At 49.2% G+C, this 20,798-nt stretch overlaps 3 protein-coding genes across 11 annotated transcripts; 1 reads left to right on the top strand and 2 right to left on the bottom strand.

The window, feature by feature from the left end:
- Positions 1-646: 646 nt before the first annotated feature.
- On the bottom strand, positions 647-4,612 carry LOC147234852 (uncharacterized). 9 transcript variants are annotated; one of them, XR_015105998.1, is made up of 8 exons: positions 3,800-4,612; positions 3,546-3,644; positions 3,354-3,472; positions 3,155-3,272; positions 2,903-2,965; positions 2,479-2,538; positions 1,186-1,339; positions 647-1,076 (listed from the first exon to the last, which is right to left on the bottom strand). XR_015105998.1 is itself a non-coding variant. In XM_086144609.1 (8 exons), exons 1-7 carry the CDS (start codon positions 3,957-3,959, stop codon positions 1,211-1,213), a joined length of 753 nt encoding a protein of 250 aa, XP_086000735.1. In that variant the 5' UTR covers positions 3,960-4,612; the 3' UTR covers positions 647-1,076; positions 1,186-1,210. The 9 variants fall into 9 exon arrangements, 8 of the variants coding, with proteins under 8 accessions (XP_086000735.1, XP_086000734.1, XP_086000733.1 ...); XM_086144609.1 differs by having other exon boundaries at positions 3,150-3,272; XM_086144608.1 differs by having other exon boundaries at positions 1,186-1,344; positions 3,800-4,611.
- Positions 4,613-7,067: 2,455 nt separating this feature from the next.
- Positions 7,068-13,196, bottom strand: LOC147234851 (uncharacterized). The gene is made up of 11 exons (XM_086145524.1): positions 13,041-13,196; positions 12,787-12,885; positions 12,595-12,713; positions 12,396-12,513; positions 11,966-12,112; positions 11,298-11,360; positions 10,621-10,665; positions 10,435-10,497; positions 10,073-10,132; positions 7,353-7,517; positions 7,068-7,260 (listed from the first exon to the last, which is right to left on the bottom strand). Exons 1-11 carry the CDS (start codon positions 13,138-13,140, stop codon positions 7,130-7,132), a joined length of 1,110 nt encoding a protein of 369 aa, XP_086001650.1. The 5' UTR covers positions 13,141-13,196; the 3' UTR covers positions 7,068-7,129.
- A 3,235-nt stretch (positions 13,197-16,431) lies between these two features.
- LOC147234850 (homeobox protein engrailed-1a-like) lies at positions 16,432-20,171 on the top strand. The gene is made up of 2 exons (XM_086144518.1): positions 16,432-16,876; positions 19,633-20,171. Exons 1-2 carry the CDS (start codon positions 16,432-16,434, stop codon positions 19,950-19,952), a joined length of 765 nt encoding a protein of 254 aa, XP_086000644.1. The 3' UTR covers positions 19,953-20,171.
- The last annotated feature ends 627 nt before the right edge of the window (positions 20,172-20,798 follow it).

Here is a 20,798-nt window from a genome sequence, read left to right as displayed (position 1 = left end):
ATGAGGAAAATGAAGGAGAGGCAAGAGTAGAAGAGGTGACTATTGTAGACCACAAAGTAGCAAAGATTAGTAAAAATTAAGTGAGGAAGGCATTGTAGAGGATGAAGAGTGGAAAGGCAGTTTGTTCTGATGATGTGGAGTAATGGAAATGTCTAGGAGAGGCAGCTGAGTTTCTGATTAGATTATTCAACAGGATCTTAGACAGTGAGAAGATTGCTGAGGAATGGAGAAGTGTGTCGGTGTCTGCTTTTTAGGAATAAGGGGAATGTGCAGAATTGTGGCAACTATAGAGGGATAAAGTTGATGAGCCATACAATGAAGTTATGGGAAAGAGTAATGGAAACTACACTGAGAGCAGAAGTGAGCATTTGTGAGCAGAAGTATGGCTTTATGCCTAGAGAGAGTACTACAGATGCAGAATTTGCTTCGTGAATGCTGGTCGAGAAATTCAGATAAGGTCGGGGAGTTGTGCCTTGGTAGACCTAGAAAAAAGCATAGGCTGAGCTGTAATATGTTTCCTTATTGTACTATTTTCTTGCTACCACAAGACGTGTTAATTTTTTTTCTTTTAAAGGAAATTCTCTTTTGGCTGTTGAAAAATGTTTTCATTAGAAACAACACTGGAGATAGAGCCATAAGAAATTGTTGCACCTGATTTTTTATTTATTTCATGTTTAATGTGGTTTTAATAGGTAATAATTTAAAGGCTTTGTTAGTTTCAAGGTTAATGTATGCAATAAGTTCATTCAACAGGTGTTTCAATAACATTAAACCACTCCAGCCCTTGACTTGTATCGATTTTTAAATATTGGTACACTGTGTATTTGAATTTGACACCCCTGATGTGACCCCAGCTCAGCGCCCTCTGAGCCCAGAGTCATGGAGGCAGGGAAGCAGGAGACAGACCTCTTTATCAAGTTACATAGATGGCAAGGCAGCCAGAGAAAAGGTGGGGTCATCAGATGCACTATTCGCTGGCATCCTCCGTGTGGTCACAGTTGTTGATGCTTGCTGTCAAAGATGTTCTGGAATGCAGGTCATCCAGCCAGATACTGCCGCTTTTTGTTTCCAGAGTTCTGCCAGAAAAAAAAAGGTAAAAATGATTTTGTTTGAAAGATTTCAACAGGGATCCCATTTTCACCCCGATGTGAGGTTGTGGAGTCAGCCTGCGCTGCCCTTTCCTACCTGAGGGGGTGATGCTAGTGGTGGTTCAGAAGCCAGGCATACTGCACATCACCTTCCTGTCCACAATGTCAAAGCCGTCATTGCATACAGTTGTCCAGACACCATAGTGCTGGAGCTCCACCTGCACCCTGGACGACCCCCGAACCAGTCGGACCTTCACTGGGGAGTAGGGAATATACAGACAGGTCCTAGATGGTCTGCTTCTTCTCTATTTCTGTTTTCTCATGGAAGAGAAATGGATAGGGGCTATCTCGAAGGTGGTATTTGTTAGGAATGTTCTGGAGGGGAAAAGAGTGAAGACTTAGAGCAGTAGTCAGCATTTGTGAGCAGCAGTGTGGCATTAAGCCTAGACAGAGTACTACAGATGCACCATTTGCTTCGAGAATGCTGGTAGAGAAGTTCAGAGAAGTTCAGGGGGAGCTGCATTGTGCCTTGGCAGACCTAGAAAAGACATATGATAAGTTGCAGAGACAGAATCTATGGTATGGTGTGTCCAGAGTGGCAGAGACGTATAGTCTGGTGCAGAACATGTATGCTAGTTGTGAGACAGTGGTAAGGTGTGCTGAAGGTGTGACAGAGAAGTTCAAGGTGGAGTTGGGATCACATCAGGGACCAGCTCTGAACCCTTTCTTGTTTGCAGTGGTGATGGACAGGCTGACAGATGAGGTTAGATAGGAATCTCCATGGACTATGATGTTTGCAGATGGCATTGTGATCTGTAGTGAGTGCAGAGAACAGGTTGAGGAAAACCAAGAGCGGTGGAGGTATGCTCTGGAAAGGAGAGCAATGAAGGTCAGTCACGACAAGACAGAATATATTTTTGTAAATGAGAGGAACCTGGGTGGAACAGAGAGGCTACAGAAATTGGAGATGAAGAAGGGGGAGGATTTAAAGAACTTAGGGTCAACAGTCCATAGTAATAGGAGGCTTAGGTTGGAGCTTCAAGGCACAAGGTCTGGAGGAAGACCTGAGAGGAGGTTTATGGATGGAGAAGACTGGAAGACTGGAAGGTAGATGGTGTGAGAGGAGAGTTTGCATTGGAGAGGGTTAGATAGAGGTAGGTGATTGGCTTCTGGGTAGATTGGTGGGAGGTGATTGGCTGTGGTGAGTCCTGAAGGAAGCAGCCCAAAGGAACAGAAGAAGCTTTCTAACATAATGAAGTCAGGATCATACTGGGATTAAACCTGACCCCTGCTAACCAACGGCAGCAAAACCAAACAGCCACAATCCCTCAAGTGGTTTGAATGCCATGGTAACAACATGGGTGGTAAATGATAAGAGAGAGGAACTCACGATCAGGCAGTAACTTGGCTTCCCCCTTCTGTCCTTTGGACCCCGGAATTCCAGGTGCTCCTGAAGAAGGACAGTGACAGGTAGGACAGCACACACACACACGCACACACACACATCTGGTCACACCAGGGTCTGAATCAGGTCACTCAGCCACTTCAGGGTCATAAAGCTGGTGAACTTTTCAATGGGACATGTTGCTATAGTAACCAATGCTGTTGCTTTATATTACTACATGTCAGCATGTAAACTGATGCTTCAGACCTGCATTTGAAGATGTTGCCATGGTGACTGATGCTGTTGACCTAAAGTTGGCTATGTTACCATGGCAGCTACTACCATGGCTTTATAACAAGGTGTTGTTACCATAGCAAAAATACCCTGCAGGCTTAGTTCTACACCTTTCTGATCAAAGTGGAGTCCTTACCTGGAGGTCCAGGTGGACCCTGGACTCCTGGGTCTCCTTTGAGTCCCTGCACTCCAGGAGTCCCTGCAACAACAAGCAGGCATTGACTGTGGTGCGCGCACGTGCGCACACACACACACACACACTCTTGAAGCAAAGTCACGTAAAAGGAAGCGAAACTATGATTTCAGTGCCAAGAATTTGCTGAGATGGTTGATTTACCTGGAAACTGCACTCTCTCCCCTCATGCACACACATGCACACACACCTCACCCGGGTGAAGGTGCAGGTTGCTCATGTTGGCCTTCAGGACGTTGGTGCTGACATTGAGCAGATGAAGCCCTGCCCACATCCTGTCCAGCTGACCCTTCTCTCCGCACAGGCTGCTGACCTATTGTCATGGCAACCAAGAGACATGCTGAGCACGCTGATCCCTCTCCCGGACAATGGACAGGTATGCGAGGTACCGGACCTGGTTCTGCAGGAGCTCCAGACGAACCCCCAGAGCTCCAGAGGAGTTGGAAAGGGAACCCCCAGGGGACACCTGTCTTTCTGAATGGGAGCCAGACAACTTCGCCTCCAGGGACAGGACTGGAGACAAACAGACAGACAGGTAGGAAGGTAGACTGAGAGACAGACAGACACACAGACAGGCTGTACATACATCTGCAGAGCAAGAAGGTGCTGAGCAGGGTGTGCAGCAGCAGGTAGACCAGCAGCAGGTAGAAGCTCCAGGGCCGGCAGGGTCTTGCATGCTTTATCTCTGGAACACAGGAAGCGAGCAAGGTGATGTGACCTTCTGACCCAGGGGTGGTCGGTCGGACACCGGAGGAAAGGGTGCCATGGCCGAGCCCTCGAGAGGTTTAGGGTCAGAGGGACCTCCTGCCACTGTTGCTGTGAGAATCCATCTGAACTCACCCTCGGGCTGGAAGGCATGGAGGCTGCTGCTGCTGAGCGACAGGCCGAAGAGCGGGTTGGAGCGAGACACTCCTCCTCCATGGTCCACAGACGTCTCCATGATGGCACTCCCACTGCCATCACACACACTCTTATAGCTGACACACACACACATGCACATGAAGACATGCACGCGCGCGCGCACACACACGCGTACACGCCCATCCCTACATGCACATGCATAAACATACACACATCAACACACACTCAAGTGCACACACAGTGATATCCATCGATTCAGCAGAGGGTTTCAGGAAAGAGGAAGTCTTGGAGGGCTGAAGGAACAGAGGAACCACTTGTGAAAGCGTCCTCGAGGAGAAGTTCTGACTCAGAAGTAATGTGAGGTAACCTCTGCTTCATGGGCCCACCAATATCTACACCGAGGGGGGGCCACCTCCCGCATGGATTCTCCTCATGCTCTCAGGTTCTCTGTCTCCCCCCCACAGTCCACCCGCTCACTGGAGGCTGGAGATCATCTGAAAGTGTGAATGAGAGGGTGAAGGTGGGATGATTGAAAGCTGACCACCCACGTTAAGCCCCGACCCCATCCAATGAGGGGATGAGGGGCTGCAGGAGATCAAGGGACATAATGAACCATTGAATGAATGAAGTAAGGAACAAAGGAACAAACGGGTGGATAAACAAATGAATGAAACACATGTTACTACTGATGTCATTCATAGCGATGACATTGACACAGTCCGGGCGAGGTTCACCACCCTTTGGTATGGATAGTGGCACAGGAAGAGTGGGAAAGAGAAGGCCCAGAAACGCAATGCCTTCATCTCAAATCTATTTGGAATTACAAAAAAGCTGCTGGGACAGAATCGCAGTGACCACCTCTCCTGGTCTGAAGGTGAGATCAATTACTTCATAAGCAACACCTATGGTGACAGCAGTAGGGACACGGCAATACCTTCATTTTCCCACCTGAACACGGCCCCTCTTAAACATCAAAGAAGCCACACTCAAAGAAGTGGAGGATGTCGTCAAGTCAGCCCGAGTGTCTTCAACCCGGAACCAAGTGGAGTACCTGACAAAGTCTTCAAAAAGAGCCCACAGCTGCGAGAGCGTCTTTGGAAGACTCCTAAGGTGGTCTGGAGGAAGGAAAAAGTGCCACAGCAATGGAGGTTCGCAGAGGGTGTATGGATTCGTAGGGAGGAAAATGCGAGTAAGATCGAGCAATGCCGGACAATCTCACTCCTCTGCGTGGAATGCAAGATCTTCTTCAAGATTGTTGCCAACTGCCGCACAGAATACCTCCTGATGAACAGCTTCATAGATATCTCGGAGCAGAAGGAAGGTGTTCCTGGCATACCATGTTGCATTGACCACATTGGTAACCCAACTCATCAGAGAGGCTTAAGAGAGCAAGGGTGACCTGGCAGTTCTTTGGCTAGACCTGGTTAATGCATGAAGTTCAATCCCACACACACTACTGGGATTGGCCCTGACAAAGCACAGTGTCCCGGAGAAGATCCAAAACCTCATCCTTGACTTTTACAACAACCTTAGCCTGAGGGTGTCCTCTGGGTCACCAGCATCAGCATGGCACCGTCTAGAGAAGGTAATCATCACTGGTTGTACAACTTCGGTATCTCTGTTTGCAGTAGCCATGACAATGCATGTGAAATCAAGCGAAGTAGAGTGCAGAGGCCCATTGTCCAAATCTAGCACACGACAGCCTCCAATCAGGGTTTCCATGGACGACCTAACGGTTTCCACAATATCGCTGCCCGGGTGAGCTTTTCGAGGACTTGAAAGGCTCATGGCATGGGCAAGAATGAGTTTCAAGTCTGGCAAATCCAGGTCTCTCATCAGACCTCATCAGAAAGGGTAATTTGGCAAACCAGTTCCACTGTCCTCTGGGGGATGTGAAAATTTGAACAGAGTCTGAGAAGCCAATTAAGAGCTTGGGGAAACTCTTTGACTTGAGGGACATCGCATCTCGCCGGTCAACCGGCGATGACCTCGGCGCTTGGCTTTCTGCCTTGGACCGCACAGGACTTCCCGGGAAATTCAAGGCCTGCATGTACCAACACAGAATTGTTCCCCGGCTGCTCTGGCCTCTTCTGGTTTATGATCTCTTCTGTTTGAGTTTCAATATCCCCAGTGGAGACCTGAAACGTAAGGTAAACCACTCTCTGCGCAGGTGGCTTGGCCTTCCACGGAGTCTCAGCGGCATCGGCCTTTACGGGCGGAACACCAAGTTGCAGCTCCCACTGAGCAGTCTAGTGGTGGAGTTCAAGGTGACTAGAGCCAGAGAAGTCCTGGTCTATCAAGACTCATCTGACGCTAAGGTTTTTTCGGTAGGGATAGAGGTCAGAACGGATAGGAAATTGCGTGCCCGGGATGCAGTCAACCGAGCTGAGGCAAGGCTGCGGCACAACATCCCACTGGGAATCGGGTGAGTTGGGCTTGGGAGCAACACTAGTAGCAACACAGAGTCTCACGGGGGCCGTGTTGCTTTGTGTTTAAGCCTTCATCTCTTGGTCTCTCCTTTTCTTCTCTCTCTTGTCCTTCAGATTTTGAATGGCATGTCCTGGTTGAAATCTTCTATTTCCATCTGAAAGGTGTGTTTCCCAGACTCCTGGTAGACCTCTGCTAGACCTCTAGTGGACTTCCAGTCCACTCGTCCACTCGCTGACCAATGTGCGTGTTTGGATGGGGGGGGTCTCTTCAGATAGAAGAGAATTATTGATTATGGATCACAAACCATTGACTGGATTTAAGATAGCGCGGCAATGACATCATCCGGCCCGGCGACGTTAATAAGCAGGAAAATCTTTGTGTGTTTGTGTGCATGTGTGCCGGGTGACCAGGTGGGTCTGAATAATGAATGACAACCCGACCCCCCCCAGATTTATTTCTCACTGTCACCAGGAGCAATACGTCAATGGGGGGGGGGGGGGGGGGGGAGGTGTTAGTGTGTGTGTGGGATAAGCACAAGCGCGCACACACACTGACACTGATTGATACACACACACTCATACATGTACAGTATTTACATACACACAGACAGACACACACACACACACACACGCACATATTCCTATAATCTTCAAGCCTTATGGGTAAACTCGATAACAGAGCTGATGGACACTTTGTTTCCTGACAGGGCACATGGTGACCTCTGTGTGATCTCTGTGAGTTGAGGAGTGACCATCATGTGACCTCCATGTCACCCTAGCTCAGCACTCTCTGATCTCAGAGTGATGGAGGCGGGAAGCAGGAGACAGACCTGTTTATTAAGTTACATGGGATTACAGCGGGATGGCGAGGGCGGAGTTATCAGGCACACTGTACACCGGCGTCCTCTGTGTGGTCACAGTTGCTGATGCCAATCCCGGCGTGCTTGCACTCAAAGATGTCCGACTCAATCCCCGTGCACTGCAGGTCGTCCAGCCAGATACTGCCACTTCCTGTTTCCAGAGTTCCACCAGAACACAAGGTAAAAGGTTTTGTTTGAAAGATTGCGGAGGTTGTGGAGTCAGCCTGCGCTGCCCCCTCCTACCTGCGGGGGCGTTGTAGATGTTGAGGGCGGTTCGGAAGCCGAGCATCCTGCAGATAACCTTTCCGTCCACCGTGTCGAAGCCGTCATCGCAAACAGTTCCCCAGACACCATTGTGCTTGACCTCCACCCGTCCCCTGGATGACCCCGGAACCAGCCGGACTGTCACTGGGAGGAGGGGATATGCAGACAGATTCTAGAGCAGCGGTCGGGAACCTATGGCTCGCGAGCCAAATATGGCTCTTCCGGCGACGGCATATGGCTCCCAGACAATTTTGAGTTGAAAAAGAAAAAAATCAGTTTGGAACTGATTTTAAAATACTTGTGATATTTCTTCATAATACTGTGTCATTTGATAGCTAAACAGAAATTAGTTTTGTAGATAAATTTCACGGGTTACCCGTCGGTCGAGTCGGGAACCAATGGCTTCCGAGCATGTCCGGGTCTTTTTAAAGGTGAAGAAATCGATTACATCAGATAGCCAAGTAGTTTATCCGTATCCACCCTTGCAACGGAAAAGATGGCAAAAAGAACAAAAAAAGACGATAATTACCGTGCCTTCCAGGCTGCGTGGACAGAGGAATTTGCATTTTGACCTGCGCTATGTCTAATATACAATGATAAAATTGCATCGATGAAACGGCCAAATATAAAGTGGCACTTCGAACAAATCCATGCAGCACCAGAGGTTGCATTAAAAGTAAGTCATGTTTGATTCTTTATACATTAAAAATACTATTTAGCTCTCAATGAAATATATTTAGAAATATTTGGCTTTTATAGCCCTCCCGATCAAAAGGGTTTCTGACCCCTGTTCGAGAGGGTCAGCTCTTCTCAATAACTTTCTGTTTCTCTTTTCTCATTGAAAGAGGAATGTAATAGGTGCCATCTTGAAAAAGAGATTTGTTTGGAATATTCTGGAAGAGAAAATAGTGTCTCCAGATTATCCCCAGGGGTGGGAGAGCGGTCACTGGTGCAGACTTCAGTGGACATGTTGGTGCAGGTGATGAAGAAGTGATGGACAGGTTTGGTCTCCAGGACAGTAACAGAGGGACAGATGGTGGTCAAGTTTTTAAAAAGGATGGAAATGGCTGCAGTGAATACTTTCTTCTAGAAATGGCAGGGACATAGGGTAACACCACAAAGTAGCAGAGATTAGTAAAGTTGAAGTGAGTAAGGCATTGAGGAGGATGAAGCGTGGAAAGGCAGTTGGTCCTGATGATATACCTGTGGAGGTATGGAAGTGTCTAGGAGAGGCAGCTGAGTTTCAGTTTATATTATTCAACAGGATCTTAGAGAGTGAGAAGATGCCAGAGGAATGGAGAAGAAGTGTGATGGTGCTCATTTTTAAGAATAAGAGGGATGTGCAGAATTGCGGAAACTATAAGGTGATAAAGTTGATGAGCCATACAATAAAGTTATGCGAAAGAGAAGTGGAAACTAGTCTGAGAGCAGAAGTCAGCATTTGTGAGCAGCAGTATGGCGTTATGCCTAGACAGAGACAGATGCAGAATTTGCTTCGAGAATGCTGGTAGAGAAAATTCAGAGAAGATCGGGGGAGCTTCATCATGACTTGGTAGACCTAGAAAAAGCATATGATAGGGTGCAGAGAGGAACTATGGTATGGTATGTCTAGAGTGGCAGAGAGTCTGTTGCAGGACATTTTTTCCAGCTATGAGATAGTGGTGAGGTGTGCTGAAGGTGTGACAGAGAAGTTCAAGGTGAAGTTGGGATCACATCAGATGTCAGCTCTGAACCCTTTCTCGTTTGCAGTGGTGATGGACAGGCTGACAGATGAAGTTAGATAGAAATCTCCATGGACCATGATGTTTGCAAATGGCCTTGTGATCTGTAGTGAGAGCAGGGAAGAGGTTGAGGAAAACCTTGGAGGAATGCTCTAGAAAGGAGAGGGATGAAGGTTAGTCGTGGCAAGACAAGGCAAGAATATATGTGTGTGAATGAGAGGAACCCAGGTGGGACAGTGAGGCTACAGGGATTGGAGATGAAGAAGGGGGAGGATTTAAAGAACTTAGGGTCAGCAGACCAGAGTAATAGAGAGGGTGGAGGTATGTGCCCAAGCAGGTTGGAATGGGTGGAGTAAAATATCAGGGGTGATAAAACAGTATCCACCAAAAGGAAAGGAAAGATGTACAAGACAATGTTGGCTTAGAGACACTGAGATGAAGACAGGAGGATGGAGGCAGCAGAGATGAAGGTGAGGAGGTTCCTCTTCGGGAGTGAGGAGGATGGGGAGGATCAAGAATGAGCTCAGAGGGACAGCACATGTTAGATGTTCTGGAGAGAAGGTCACAGTGATTTGGACATGGACAGAAGAGGGATGGAGAAGATCTGGGAAGAAGAATGCTTAGGTTGGGCCTTAAAGCCAAGAGGTCTGGAGGAAGACCAGAGAGAAGGTTTATGGATGGAGAGGAAGGAGACCGGAAGGTAGTTGGTATGAGAGGAGAGTTTGCATAGCAGAGGGTTAGATGGAGGCAGGTAATTGGCTGCTGGTTAGATGGAGGCAGGTGACTGGCTGTGGTGAGGCCTGAAGGGAGCAGCCCAAAGGCTTTCTTAGATCATGTAGTCAGATGTCAGGATCATACTGGGGCTAAGCCTGACCTCTGCTAACCAATGGTGGCACAACCAGAGAGCCACAATCACTCAAGAGGTTTGATTGTCATGGTAACAACATGAGTGGTTTAGGTTAAGAGACAGGAACTCACAGTCAGGTGCTAACTTGGCTTCCCCCTTCTCTCCTTTGGACCCGGGGATTCCAGGTACTCCTGAAGAAAGGCAGTGACAGGTGGGACAGCACACAAACACACACACACACACACACACACACACACACACACACACACCAGACGTCTAGTCACACCGGGTCTGAATCAGGTCACTCAGCCACTGTTGCAATGGTAACCAACGCTGTTGCTTTATATCACTACATGTCACCATGGTAACTGATGATCCAGACCTGTAGTTGAAGATGTGCCGTGGTGACTGATGCCTTAGACTTAAAGTGGCCATAGCAACAACACCCTGCAGGTTCAGTTCTACACCTTTCTGATCTAAGTGGAGTCCTTACCTGGAGGTCCAGGTGGACCCTGGACTCCCGGGTCTCCTTTGAGTCCCTGCACTCCAGGAGCCCCTGCAACAACAACCAGATGTTCACTGCAGCACGCACGCAGGCACATACACACACACACACACACACACACACACACACACACACACACACACACACACACACACACACGTGCTGCTGATATACCTGGACTCCCTGGGGACCCCTGGTCACCTTTGGCTCCTGCAGCTCCTGAGGATGACAGAGAAACACCTGGAACATCAGTGGTTTTGATTCGGCGGCGTCTCAGTCGGGCCCTCAGACCCTCAAAATCTTCACGTGCCTGCTCTTCTCCAGGGCTCAGACCTTCTGAGGTCCCTCAGCAAGATGGAGATAAGTGCCTCCTGCCTCTTTGAGAAGATGAAGCTGGTCTATATGCATGTGTTCATTTCAGGCTCAGCTCACCTTCCTGTTCCAGGTTTGCAAATCGGTGTGATTGATCATTGATTGGGGGTGGGCCATAGGAGAAACCCGAACTCGGCTGCAGTGCAGAACCCACTAGAATTTGATCCTGGTTCTGCTATACTTTATGAAGAAAAGGTGTTCTGCGATGCGTCTTTTTTTTCTTCTCGCAGAATTCCTGAAGCTCCTTTTTAGGATCCTGGACATTTATTGGCCCAGGCTGAGCCTCCTGAGTAGGAGCTCACCTCACTTCGGCTCACCTCACCCATCTCTGTCTCACTGATCTCTCAAAATGCAAACATCCACAAGCCTCCACAGGTGAACCTTTTCTGCCTGTGGTTCCGGCTACGGACACCGGGAGGCACCAGAGGTACGGGAAAGGATGGAGGGGCTCTGCAGGTGGGGGAGATCCAGGACCTCACCTGGAGCTCCAGGGACTCCACGATCACCATTCATCCCAGGGGGGCCGGGGGGGCCAGCAGTGCCTGCAGGTACACACACACACACACACTTTGTGTTACGAGGAAACTTACTGGAAAGATATGTTGGATCGGATTTTATATTGGTTTGGATTTAATATAATTTTTACATCATTTACACACACACACACAGATGGATGGGGGTTCAGCTGCAATGCTTTGGGGACAAAATGCCTGTAACAATAACCCACACACTCATAAACACACACACACTTGAAGCGAAGTCATGTAGAAGGAAGAGAAACTGTAAGATTTCAATGTCAGAATCTGCTGAGACAATGGATTTGTCCAGGAACTGCAACACACATAAATACACACACGCACTCTGGGGCTCATGCCTAGATGTTGCTTGCGACATGAAGGACGGACTAGGCCAGATTGAGCGGACAGAAGAAGAGGAGCAGGAGGAAGCTGATCTCCAGGGCAAGGCTGAAGGCCAGAGCTCCTGGGTTCTGCGGCAAAACTCGGATTTTACCACGGAAAAAGTGTGAGGAGAGGAGTGGGCAAGATGAACGGGCATACACACTCGTGTCACAGCTCCAGGAAACCAAGATGACCTAGTGATGAAAGAAGAGAGAAGATCTCCAGAACAACCGGGAGGGGGGACTGACCTGAGGGTCCAGGGGATCCAGACTGTCCCTGAGGTCCCTGAGGTCCAGTAGATCCAGGGGGTCCAGGGGGTCCAGGGGCCGCAGTAGGTCCAGCAGGTCCAGGGGGTCCGGGGAGTCCGGGGGGTCCAGCTGGACCTGAAACATCTCCTGAAACAACCAGCACAGAGGAGACATCAACAGACTGGCAATTTAAGGGTTAAGAAACTGAACTTCATTCACTATATACGCCTGATGATCAGCAGCAATCCAGAATGTAACAATGATCTCTCATACACACACACATGTACATACAAACACATGCACCAAAACACACATATGCACATGCACACATATGCACATGCACAAACACACATGCACAAACACACATGCACACACACACACACACACACACACACACACATACACACACACACACACACACACACCTCACCCTGGTGGAGGTGCAGGTTGCTCAGGTTGGCCTTCAGGACGTTGGTGCTGACATTGAGCAGATGAAGCCCTGCCCACATCCTGTCCAGCTGACCCTTCTCTCCGCACAGGCTGCTGACCTATTGTCATGGCAACCAGGAGACATGCTGAGCATGCTGATCCCTCTCCCAGACAATGGACAGGTATGCGAGGTACCGGACCTGGTTCTGCAGGAGCTCCAGACGAACCCCCAGAGCTCCAGAGGAGTTGGAAGGGGAACCCCCATGGGACACCTGTCTTTCTGAATGGGAGCCAGACAACTTCGCCTCCAGGGACAGGACTGGAGACAAACAGACAGACAGGTAGGAAGGTAGACTGAGAGACAGACAGACACACAGACAGGCTGTACTTACGTCTGTAGAGCAAGAAGCTGCTGAGCAGGGTGTGCAGCAGCAGGTAGACCAGCAGCAGGTAGAAGCTCCAGGGCCGGCGGGGTCTTGCAGGCTTTATCTCTGGAACACAGGAAGCGAGCAAGGTGATGTGACCTTCTGACCCGGGGGTGGTCGGGCGGACACCGGAGGAAAAGGCGCCACGGCCGAGCCCTCGAGAGGTTTAGGGTCAGAGGGACCTCCTGCTGCTGTTGCCGTGAGAATCCATCTGAACTCACCCTCGGGCTGGAAGGTGCGGAGGCTGCTGCTGCTGAGCGACAGGCCGAAGAGCGGGTTGGAGCGAGACACTCCTCCTCCATGGTCCACAGACGTCTCCATGATGGCACTCCCACCGCCTTCAGGCACACTCTTATAGCAGACACACACACATAAACACACACACAGACACACCCTCACACACACACACACACACAGTTTCAGCATTGGCTTCCAGGAAAGAGGAAGTCTTAGAGGGCTGAAGGAACAGAGGAACCACTTGTGAAACTGTCCACGAGGAGAAGTCCTGACTCAGAAGTAACGTGCGGTGACCTCCACTCCCAGCTCCCACCACTATCTCCACCCATGGGGGGCAGATGACTCAGTGGTCACCTCCCGCATGGATTCTCCTGATGTTCTCCGGTTCTTTGTCTCTCCTCTGGTCCAAATGCTCACTGGAGGCTGGAGACCATCTGCACGTATGAATGAGAGGGTGAAGGTAGGATGATTTACAGCTGACCGCCAAGGTTAAGCCCCGCCCCCCCATCCAATGAGGGGCTGAGGAATGAAGGAATGAACACGTATGACTCCTGATGTTTGATGTCAGTCATCGTGAATGTTGAAGGTATTGGTTCCAGATGCTGCAGTTTCCATGGCGATGCAGGTGGTCACGCTGCACCACACCTGAGTGGGAGAAGATGGAACACACCTGTGTTTATGGAGGAGGAAGAAGAGGAGGAGGAGCCGTACTTCCCAGCAGAGCCTCTAGGTGGTGGTGTTGCCCTGTGTTTGAGCCTCTATCTCTTGGTCTTTCCCTTTCTTCTCACTCCTGTTCTTCACATTCTGCTGACATGTTCTGATTCAAGTCTTTAATTCCCATCTGAAAGGTGTGTCACCAAAAACCCATGCTAGACCTCTGGTAGACTTCCAGTTCCCTCTGGTGGACCTCGAATGGACCTCTCGTTGACCCATAGTGGACCTGTGGTTGACCCAGAGTAGACCTCTGATGTCCTGCTGGTTGACCCACAGTGGACCTCTGGATGACCTGTGGTGGACATCTGGTGGGCGTCTAATGTAGCTCCGATCAACCTCTGGTTGACTCATACTGGATCTGTGGGTGGCCCATGGTGGGCTTCCTATACCTTCTGATGGACCTCTGATAGACTTCTGGTGGTCCTCTGGTGGACTTCATGTTTCCCCAGGTGGACCCCAGGTGGAACTATGGTGGACTTCCTGTTGACGTCGACTGAAGGTCCTCCTTATCTCCGGCCGTCCCCTCCGCAGCCCCAAGGTGGCGCCGTGGCGCTGCTGTGCGGGAAGCTGGCAGTGACATCATGGTGAGAGGATGCGTGTTTTCCCGCCATCCGCTGACCGAGCCGCGTATTTTGAGGGGGGGGGGTATTCAGACAGAAGAGATTCATTGATTATCGAACCATTGATCGGATTAAAGATAGCGCGGCGATGACGTCATCTGGCCCGGTGACGTTAAGAAGCAAGAAAGTCCGTGTGTGTGTGTGTGTGTGTGTGTGTCTTGCCCCAGTCCCCCCATCGATCGGTCAGGACGGATTCACCGAGGAGACTCCGCACTGCGAAGAGGAGGCGGAAGATGGGTGTGACGTCACATCCGGCGTCAACTTGGAATGATAAACAGTGAACATACAAAGTGTTCTTTAACTTTAACTAACAAAGACATTTAACGTTCAAATCAGATAACGTTCAAATCAGAAAATGTTGGTTTTGATGTTCTATCCCTGTAATTAACCTGTGTAATAACAGTGTCATTACCGTTTCATTACTATATGATAACAAAACAGAATACACAAAACAATGAAAAAAAAACAAATTCATAATGATTAAAACTATTCAACTATTTAAAACTATTCAAATCCCCTCCGGCTTTTAGGATTTTTTTTTATTTAAAACAATTTTTGACTTATTACGAAAAAAACAAAAAACGTGTGTGAATGTATACGCATGCCTCTGTGTGTGTGTGTGTGTGTGTGTGTGTGTGTGTGTGTGTGTGTGTGTGTGTGTGTGTGTGTGTGTGCGGGCGCCCGTGCAAATGTGTCTTCGCGCGTTTGTCTGAGTGTCCGTCCGTGTGTGTGTGTGTGAGTGTGTGTGTGTGTGTCCGGTGTCCGGTGATGGACGTCCGGCTCCTCGTTCGGCCGCAGCGCTAATTAGAACCAATCAATTATCCCTCCGCGGCGCGGCCGCCTCACCGCTGATAAGGCTCCGCGCCTCCGCCGCCGCGGCGGGAAACAATGGCGACTGACAGCGGGGAGGCGGAGGACTGATCACCGGAACCAGCCGGCGGGAAACGACGGCCTGGACCGGGAGGACCGGTCACCTCTGGACCAAGGAAGGGAGTGGGAACATCTGCAAGGACCTGCTAGAACCTCAGAGGAGGTTCACACCCCCAGAACCAGGCAGGGGCTCCGGAAGGAGGTTTTCTTGGAGGAAGTTTTCCAGGAGGAGGCCTTTGTGCAAAGAAATAGACATGAACAAAAGGTGATCCATTTTTTGGTTCCACCTGGTTCCTCCTGTCAGAACGCTGATGTTCCTCCACCTTTGTGTTGAGAACATTGAACCATGAGAGCATCAGAAGGGTTTTGAGTTCTCCTCAAAACCCGGCCGTGGAGGGCGGCCAAGGGGAAACCCTGCAGATGGCAGTCAGGAGAACAGGAGAACCCCAGGAACGTTGGGCTTCTGCAGTTCCACTGTGGTGGAGGATGGTCCTGGTCAAGGTTCTTCTCAGAACATCTACTGGAGCTTCTTCAAGGAACCCCAATGAAACACACCAGGTTCTCCAACATGAAGGCGTGGAAGAACCTCCTTAAGGAACCCTGAGAAGAAAGATCCTCAGAGGGAACCTTTGGATTTTCCGAAAAGAATTGGATCCAGGGTTCCAAAGATCTCCAGAGCTGAGGAACAGGGTTCTTCAGACCCGCTCACATTTAACAGCGAGGAATCTATCCGTGTGTGTGTGTGTGTGTGTGTGTGTGTGTGTGTGTGTGTGTGTGTGTGTGTGTGTGTCAGAGACGTCAGACATCATTGGCCACCGTCACCTCGTGTCCACAAGTGTCCTGCTCGCTGATTGGTCCACCGCGCTTCACGGTGTTATTCATGCGCCTAACGCGTGTCTGTGTGTGTGTGTGTGTGTGTGTGTGTGTGTGTGTGTGTGTGTGTGTGCAGTGATATGTGGACTGTACGGCTCGGTCCGTCATACCGCGCCGCGGCTCCCCCGGTGTGCGTCCCGGTCCCACAGTCTCCCGGTCCGCGCCATGCCGCGCCGCGGCGCCTGTCCGCCCGGAGCCCCCCCCCCGCAGCGCCCCGGTCCCCCCCCTGCCGCCGTGCGTTAGCGCGCCCCGCACGCCCTCGGACCCCGACGCCCCGCGGAGCCTCCGGAGAGCCGCCATGGACGCGCACGGCTCGGACGGCGGCGAGGCGGAGAGCGTCTCCCCGCCGCCTGCGGCCGCCCCGCCGCCTGCGGCGGCCCTCCCGCCTCCGGCCCCGGCGGCCCACCGGACCACCAACTTCTTCATCGCCGACATCCTGCGTCCGGACTTCGGCTGCCGGAAGGAGGGCGCCCGGCCGGCCGGCTCCGGCCTCCCGGGCACGCCGGGCCCGGATTCCGGCTGCAGCAGCGACAGCTCCGCCTCCTCCTCCTCCGGGAGCGGCGGCTCCTCCGCCGCGGCACCAGCCGCCGCCTCCGCCGCCTCCGCCGGAGGGGTGAAGGCGGAGGAGGCCGGGGACGCGGCGGCGGCGGCGGCGGGCGGCGGGCGTCCGGCGGCGGGCGGCCAGCCGCTGCTGTGGCCCGCCTGGGTGTACTGCACCCGCTACTCCGACCGGCCGTCATCTGGTAAGACGAGGCCGCCGCGCTTCCGCCGGAAGTCCGACCACGGCGACGGTCAAAGCCGCGTTTAAACTAAACGCCGTTAAAGTTTGACGGACGGAATAACGGACGTCATCCGTTCCGGCGGGAAAACACTGCCTTTGAAGTGCGAACATCAAAGATCAGATCAAAACGAACTTTGTTCTTTGTGTGAATACAAGCATTATTTCTGTGATTACTATGATTGTTATAATTGCAATTATTACAATCAATATAATTACTCTTATAATTGTTCGTGCTGCCGGCCGTTAACAATAAAACCATCGTACTGGAGTGAACGCGCTCAGCCGTTTCTTACCGGGAACGGCCGGCGGCATCGGCGGCGCCGCGCACGGAACCAAGCCGCACGTTTGTTTGACTTTAAAAACATCATTAAAATTAAATAAACGATTTAATAAATACAAAAAAAAAAGAAAACGACGAAAGCTACATTTCAACGAAATTGAATTGAATGCTGTTCGAATCCCAACAGAAGTGGGAAAAAATTAAAAAAAAAAACACTGAATTCATCGATCGATAAATAAACATACTGAGTTAAAATTAAAAAGAGAATCAGATTTATATTTTAATATCAGGAGAATTTATCGGTCCAGTAAAAAATAGAACAACCATATATTTAAATATAATTAAATGCATCTAATACATTTATTTTAAATGCGTCGCCTTTATACTTGTTTGAAAATATTTCTCACTAATTTAGAATTAAAATGCCGAGTCAAATTAAAATTATGTTCGTTCCTCCGATTGGTGCGAAGAGGCCGGCCGTGACGTCATAATAATCATATCGTTTAGACCAATTTTCTACATTTTCTTATGTATTATGGGAGAATTTCCCCGACGGGCTTTCCATTCTCTTCATCGGATTACACGCTCCAAACGGCGTGTGTGTGTGTGTGTGTGTGTATGTGTGTATGTCTCACCCTTATTATTACTACATAATTATCCACCTTTTTCCCCATCATTACGTCTGTAATAATCAATTTAATTTGAAATAATAATTCCTGTGTTTCTAATCGGATTGAATCAACTTCCGTTTGTTCACCTTTTATCTCCTTTGATCTCACGAATCCGTTTCCAGATCAGTGAGCGTAAACTGTGTTTCATATTTTATTTCTCTTTTATAAAACACAACGGCGGCTTCTCCGGTGTATCCGTTGTTCTAAGAGGCTCATTCGACTATCGTTCACATTTATCGATCAAAAAAATTTATTCTGATCAAAACAAATCCATAGCCAGACGTTCACCGAACACGGCGGGCGCAAACAAAACACACCTCTTGCGCGCACGTGTGTGTGTGTGTGTGTGTTGGTGTTTATAAATGAAATCGAATACATTATTTATTTAATATTATTTAGTATTTAGTAAGTATTATTATTATTATCATTACTATGATTTATAATTTTTATTAAATTGTGCGATTTGAGTTACATACACGCCTTATTGCGCGCACGCGTGTGCCTGTAACCGTCACTCTGAGTGGGTGCAACCCGCTCGTGCGCGTCAGGTGACCCGCGCAGCCCAAAGTTCGGTGCCCCCCCCCCCCCCCCCCCCAATGAAGGATCCGTGACGTAACTGACCTCCTCGGAGGCCCCGCCCCCTAAAAATCAACGCACAATAACAAACATCAAGACAGCGAATATAGAATATAGACGCGACCGCGTCTGTAAAGAGCAGCTTCAAAGTGGTCACGGGATTATAAAAACCTTTGACGTTCATGTTCATTTTATTGCTGTTATTTTTAGGATCTGATCGATTCTAATTATTTTTCCAGATTATTATTCCTACAGATCTTCAATCTTTGTAGTTACAGCTAACAGTTAAGACAATACATATTTCATTGTAATTCTTATTCTTCCTCCTTTCTACTATTATCTATTCCTGTTATGTTTCTTACTTGAAACTCTGGCAGAACAATTTCCTTCGGGATAAATAAAGTTGTTCTCATCTCATCATCATCTCAGATTATCTCTGGAGATTAAAATTATCAGCTCAGGCACGGTTCATGTTACTGTTAACAACAACAACCATATACACTGTAAATATGATTGTTATCAATTATAACAATGATTATTATTATAATTATAATTTAAATATATTATTATTATTATTATATGACCATAATCATCATTGTTTATAATAATTCCTGTTCTTGTTATTTTTATTATTATTATACTCATCATCATTATTGTTATGAACACTACTGTGCTTTTATTAATATTATCACCCTCATCACCTTTAACTATCATCATAATTATCATTAAAATTCTTATGATTATAGCCATAATTATAATTAACATAATAACAATTATTATTACTACTATTATAATTATTATTACTGTTATTGTTGTGGTCATCATAATTATTAACATGATAATTAAACATATTTTCATTATCATCGTCATGATAAAAACAATAACTATTATGAGCAATAGTCATATTATTGACATGTTCATCATCATTAGATGATGATGATCATGTCAATAATATGACTATTACTCATAATCATATCATTATTGTTATTTATTTATTTTTATTAGAGTTGTTATTGTTGTGTTGTTATTCTTTCGGTTGTCATGTGATCAGCTCATCTGATCAGTATCTCCCCGGTGCTCCTGACTGGAGTGGTTCTGGCGTTTCTCTGAGGGTTTCCCAAGGGTACACCGGTGCTAACGTCTCCTCGCGGTGTTCACGTCTCCTCCTCCTCGTCTTCGCTCCCACTGCAGGTCCAAGGACCCGGAAGCTGAAGAAGTCGAGGGGGGGGAAGGAGGACAAGCGCCCACGTACGGCCTTCACAGCGGAGCAGCTGCAGAGGCTGAAGACGGAGTTCCAGGAGAACCGTTACATCACGGAGCAGCGGCGCCAGGCGCTGGCGCTGGAGCTCAACCTCAACGAGTCCCAGATCAAGATCTGGTTCCAGAACAAGAGGGCCAAGATCAAGAAGGCCAGCGGGCTGAAGAACGGCCTGGCGCTGCAGCTCATGGCTCAGGGCCTGTACAACCACTCCACCACCACCGTGCACGACGACAAGGACGACAGCGACTAGGCGGGACGGCGGGCAGGAGGAGGGGGGCGGAGCCGGACGACCTCTGACCCTTTGATTGACGCGCGCAGGGAACGATCGGCACCTCCCCGTGTTCGACGACTCCTTGCTTCCCGTCCTCCGCATTCCCTCTTCCCTTCCCCTTTGTTGCCTGCTCCCTTCTCTTCCCCTGCTCTTCCTCTTCCTCTTCCTCAAAGCTGTCAATCACGAGCAGCAAACATGGCGGTGTAATTGTGTTTGGGGGTGGAGGTGGGGGATGGGGGGCTCCCTCCATCTGTCTGCTGCTCCTCCTCTTCTTCTCCTCCTCTTCAACCCAGACGCAGAAACCAAAGATTCCCCGGGACTGTTCAACCACAGTCCCCCCCCCCCTCCACACACACACACACACACACACACACACACACGCACGCACGCACGCACACACACACACACACACACACTCCCAGAGGATCAGCCTAGACATGGACGTCGGCCATCAATCGATCAGGAGGTTGTTTTTCTACGAGGGGACGGGACCTCTTCTGATCGCCGATCAATACGTATCACGTGACGACATCGAAGTCGACGCCGGGCTTGGACAGGAAGCTGACGTTCGTGGGACTTAGAGTAACGACAGGGACGAAAGGACACAGGAAACAGGAAGTTGAGACTGTATTTATTTTGAAAGGACACACTCCGTGATGTTCGTCTTTCTTCGGCCCTCACTTTTACAAATGGAAAGAAAAAACAAACGAAAAAAAAAAAACGTGACTTGTGACGTTGGAGTGGCACACGTGGGTGTGTGCACGCGCAGGTGACCGCAGGTCTGAACTGATGGAAGAGATTTTCATCGCAATAATTCCTGACATT

This window comes from Fistularia commersonii, chromosome 4, assembly GCF_037954325.1.
Source record: "Fistularia commersonii isolate RoL2024-O1a breed Wild chromosome 4, RoL_Fcom_v1.0, whole genome shotgun sequence".
NCBI lineage: Eukaryota > Metazoa > Chordata > Actinopteri > Syngnathiformes > Fistulariidae > Fistularia > Fistularia commersonii.
This window is presented reverse-complemented; position numbering and strand designations above follow the sequence as displayed.

Excerpts from the sequence above, each read along its gene's own strand:
- LOC147234852 (XM_086144607.1), bottom strand. The coding sequence starts at position 3,959 with ATGTGCATGTGTGTGTGTGTCAGCTATAAGAGTGTGTGTGATGGCAGT. Across the intron at positions 2,966-3,149 it reads TGCACCTTCACCCGGGTGAG|GGACTCCTGGAGTGCAGGGA; the intron begins GTGTGTGTGCAT and ends TTGTTGTTGCAG. Across the intron at positions 1,627-2,478 it reads AGCCAAGTTACTGCCTGATC|GTCTGCCAAGGCACAATGCA; the intron begins GTGAGTTCCTCT and ends TGTCTTTTCTAG.
- LOC147234851 (XM_086145524.1), bottom strand. The coding sequence starts at position 13,140 with ATGGAGACGTCTGTGGACCATGGAGGAGGAGTGTCTCGCTCCAACCCG. Across the intron at positions 12,714-12,786 it reads CAGCTTCTTGCTCTACAGAC|TCCTGTCCCTGGAGGCGAAG; the intron begins GTAAGTACAGCC and ends GTTTGTCTCCAG. Across the intron at positions 10,133-10,434 it reads GGGTCCACCTGGACCTCCAG|GAGTACCTGGAATCCCCGGG; the intron begins GTAAGGACTCCA and ends GCCTTTCTTCAG.
- LOC147234850 (XM_086144518.1), top strand. The coding sequence starts at position 16,432 with ATGGACGCGCACGGCTCGGACGGCGGCGAGGCGGAGAGCGTCTCCCCG. Across the intron at positions 16,877-19,632 it reads CTCCGACCGGCCGTCATCTG|GTCCAAGGACCCGGAAGCTG; the intron begins GTAAGACGAGGC and ends CTCCCACTGCAG.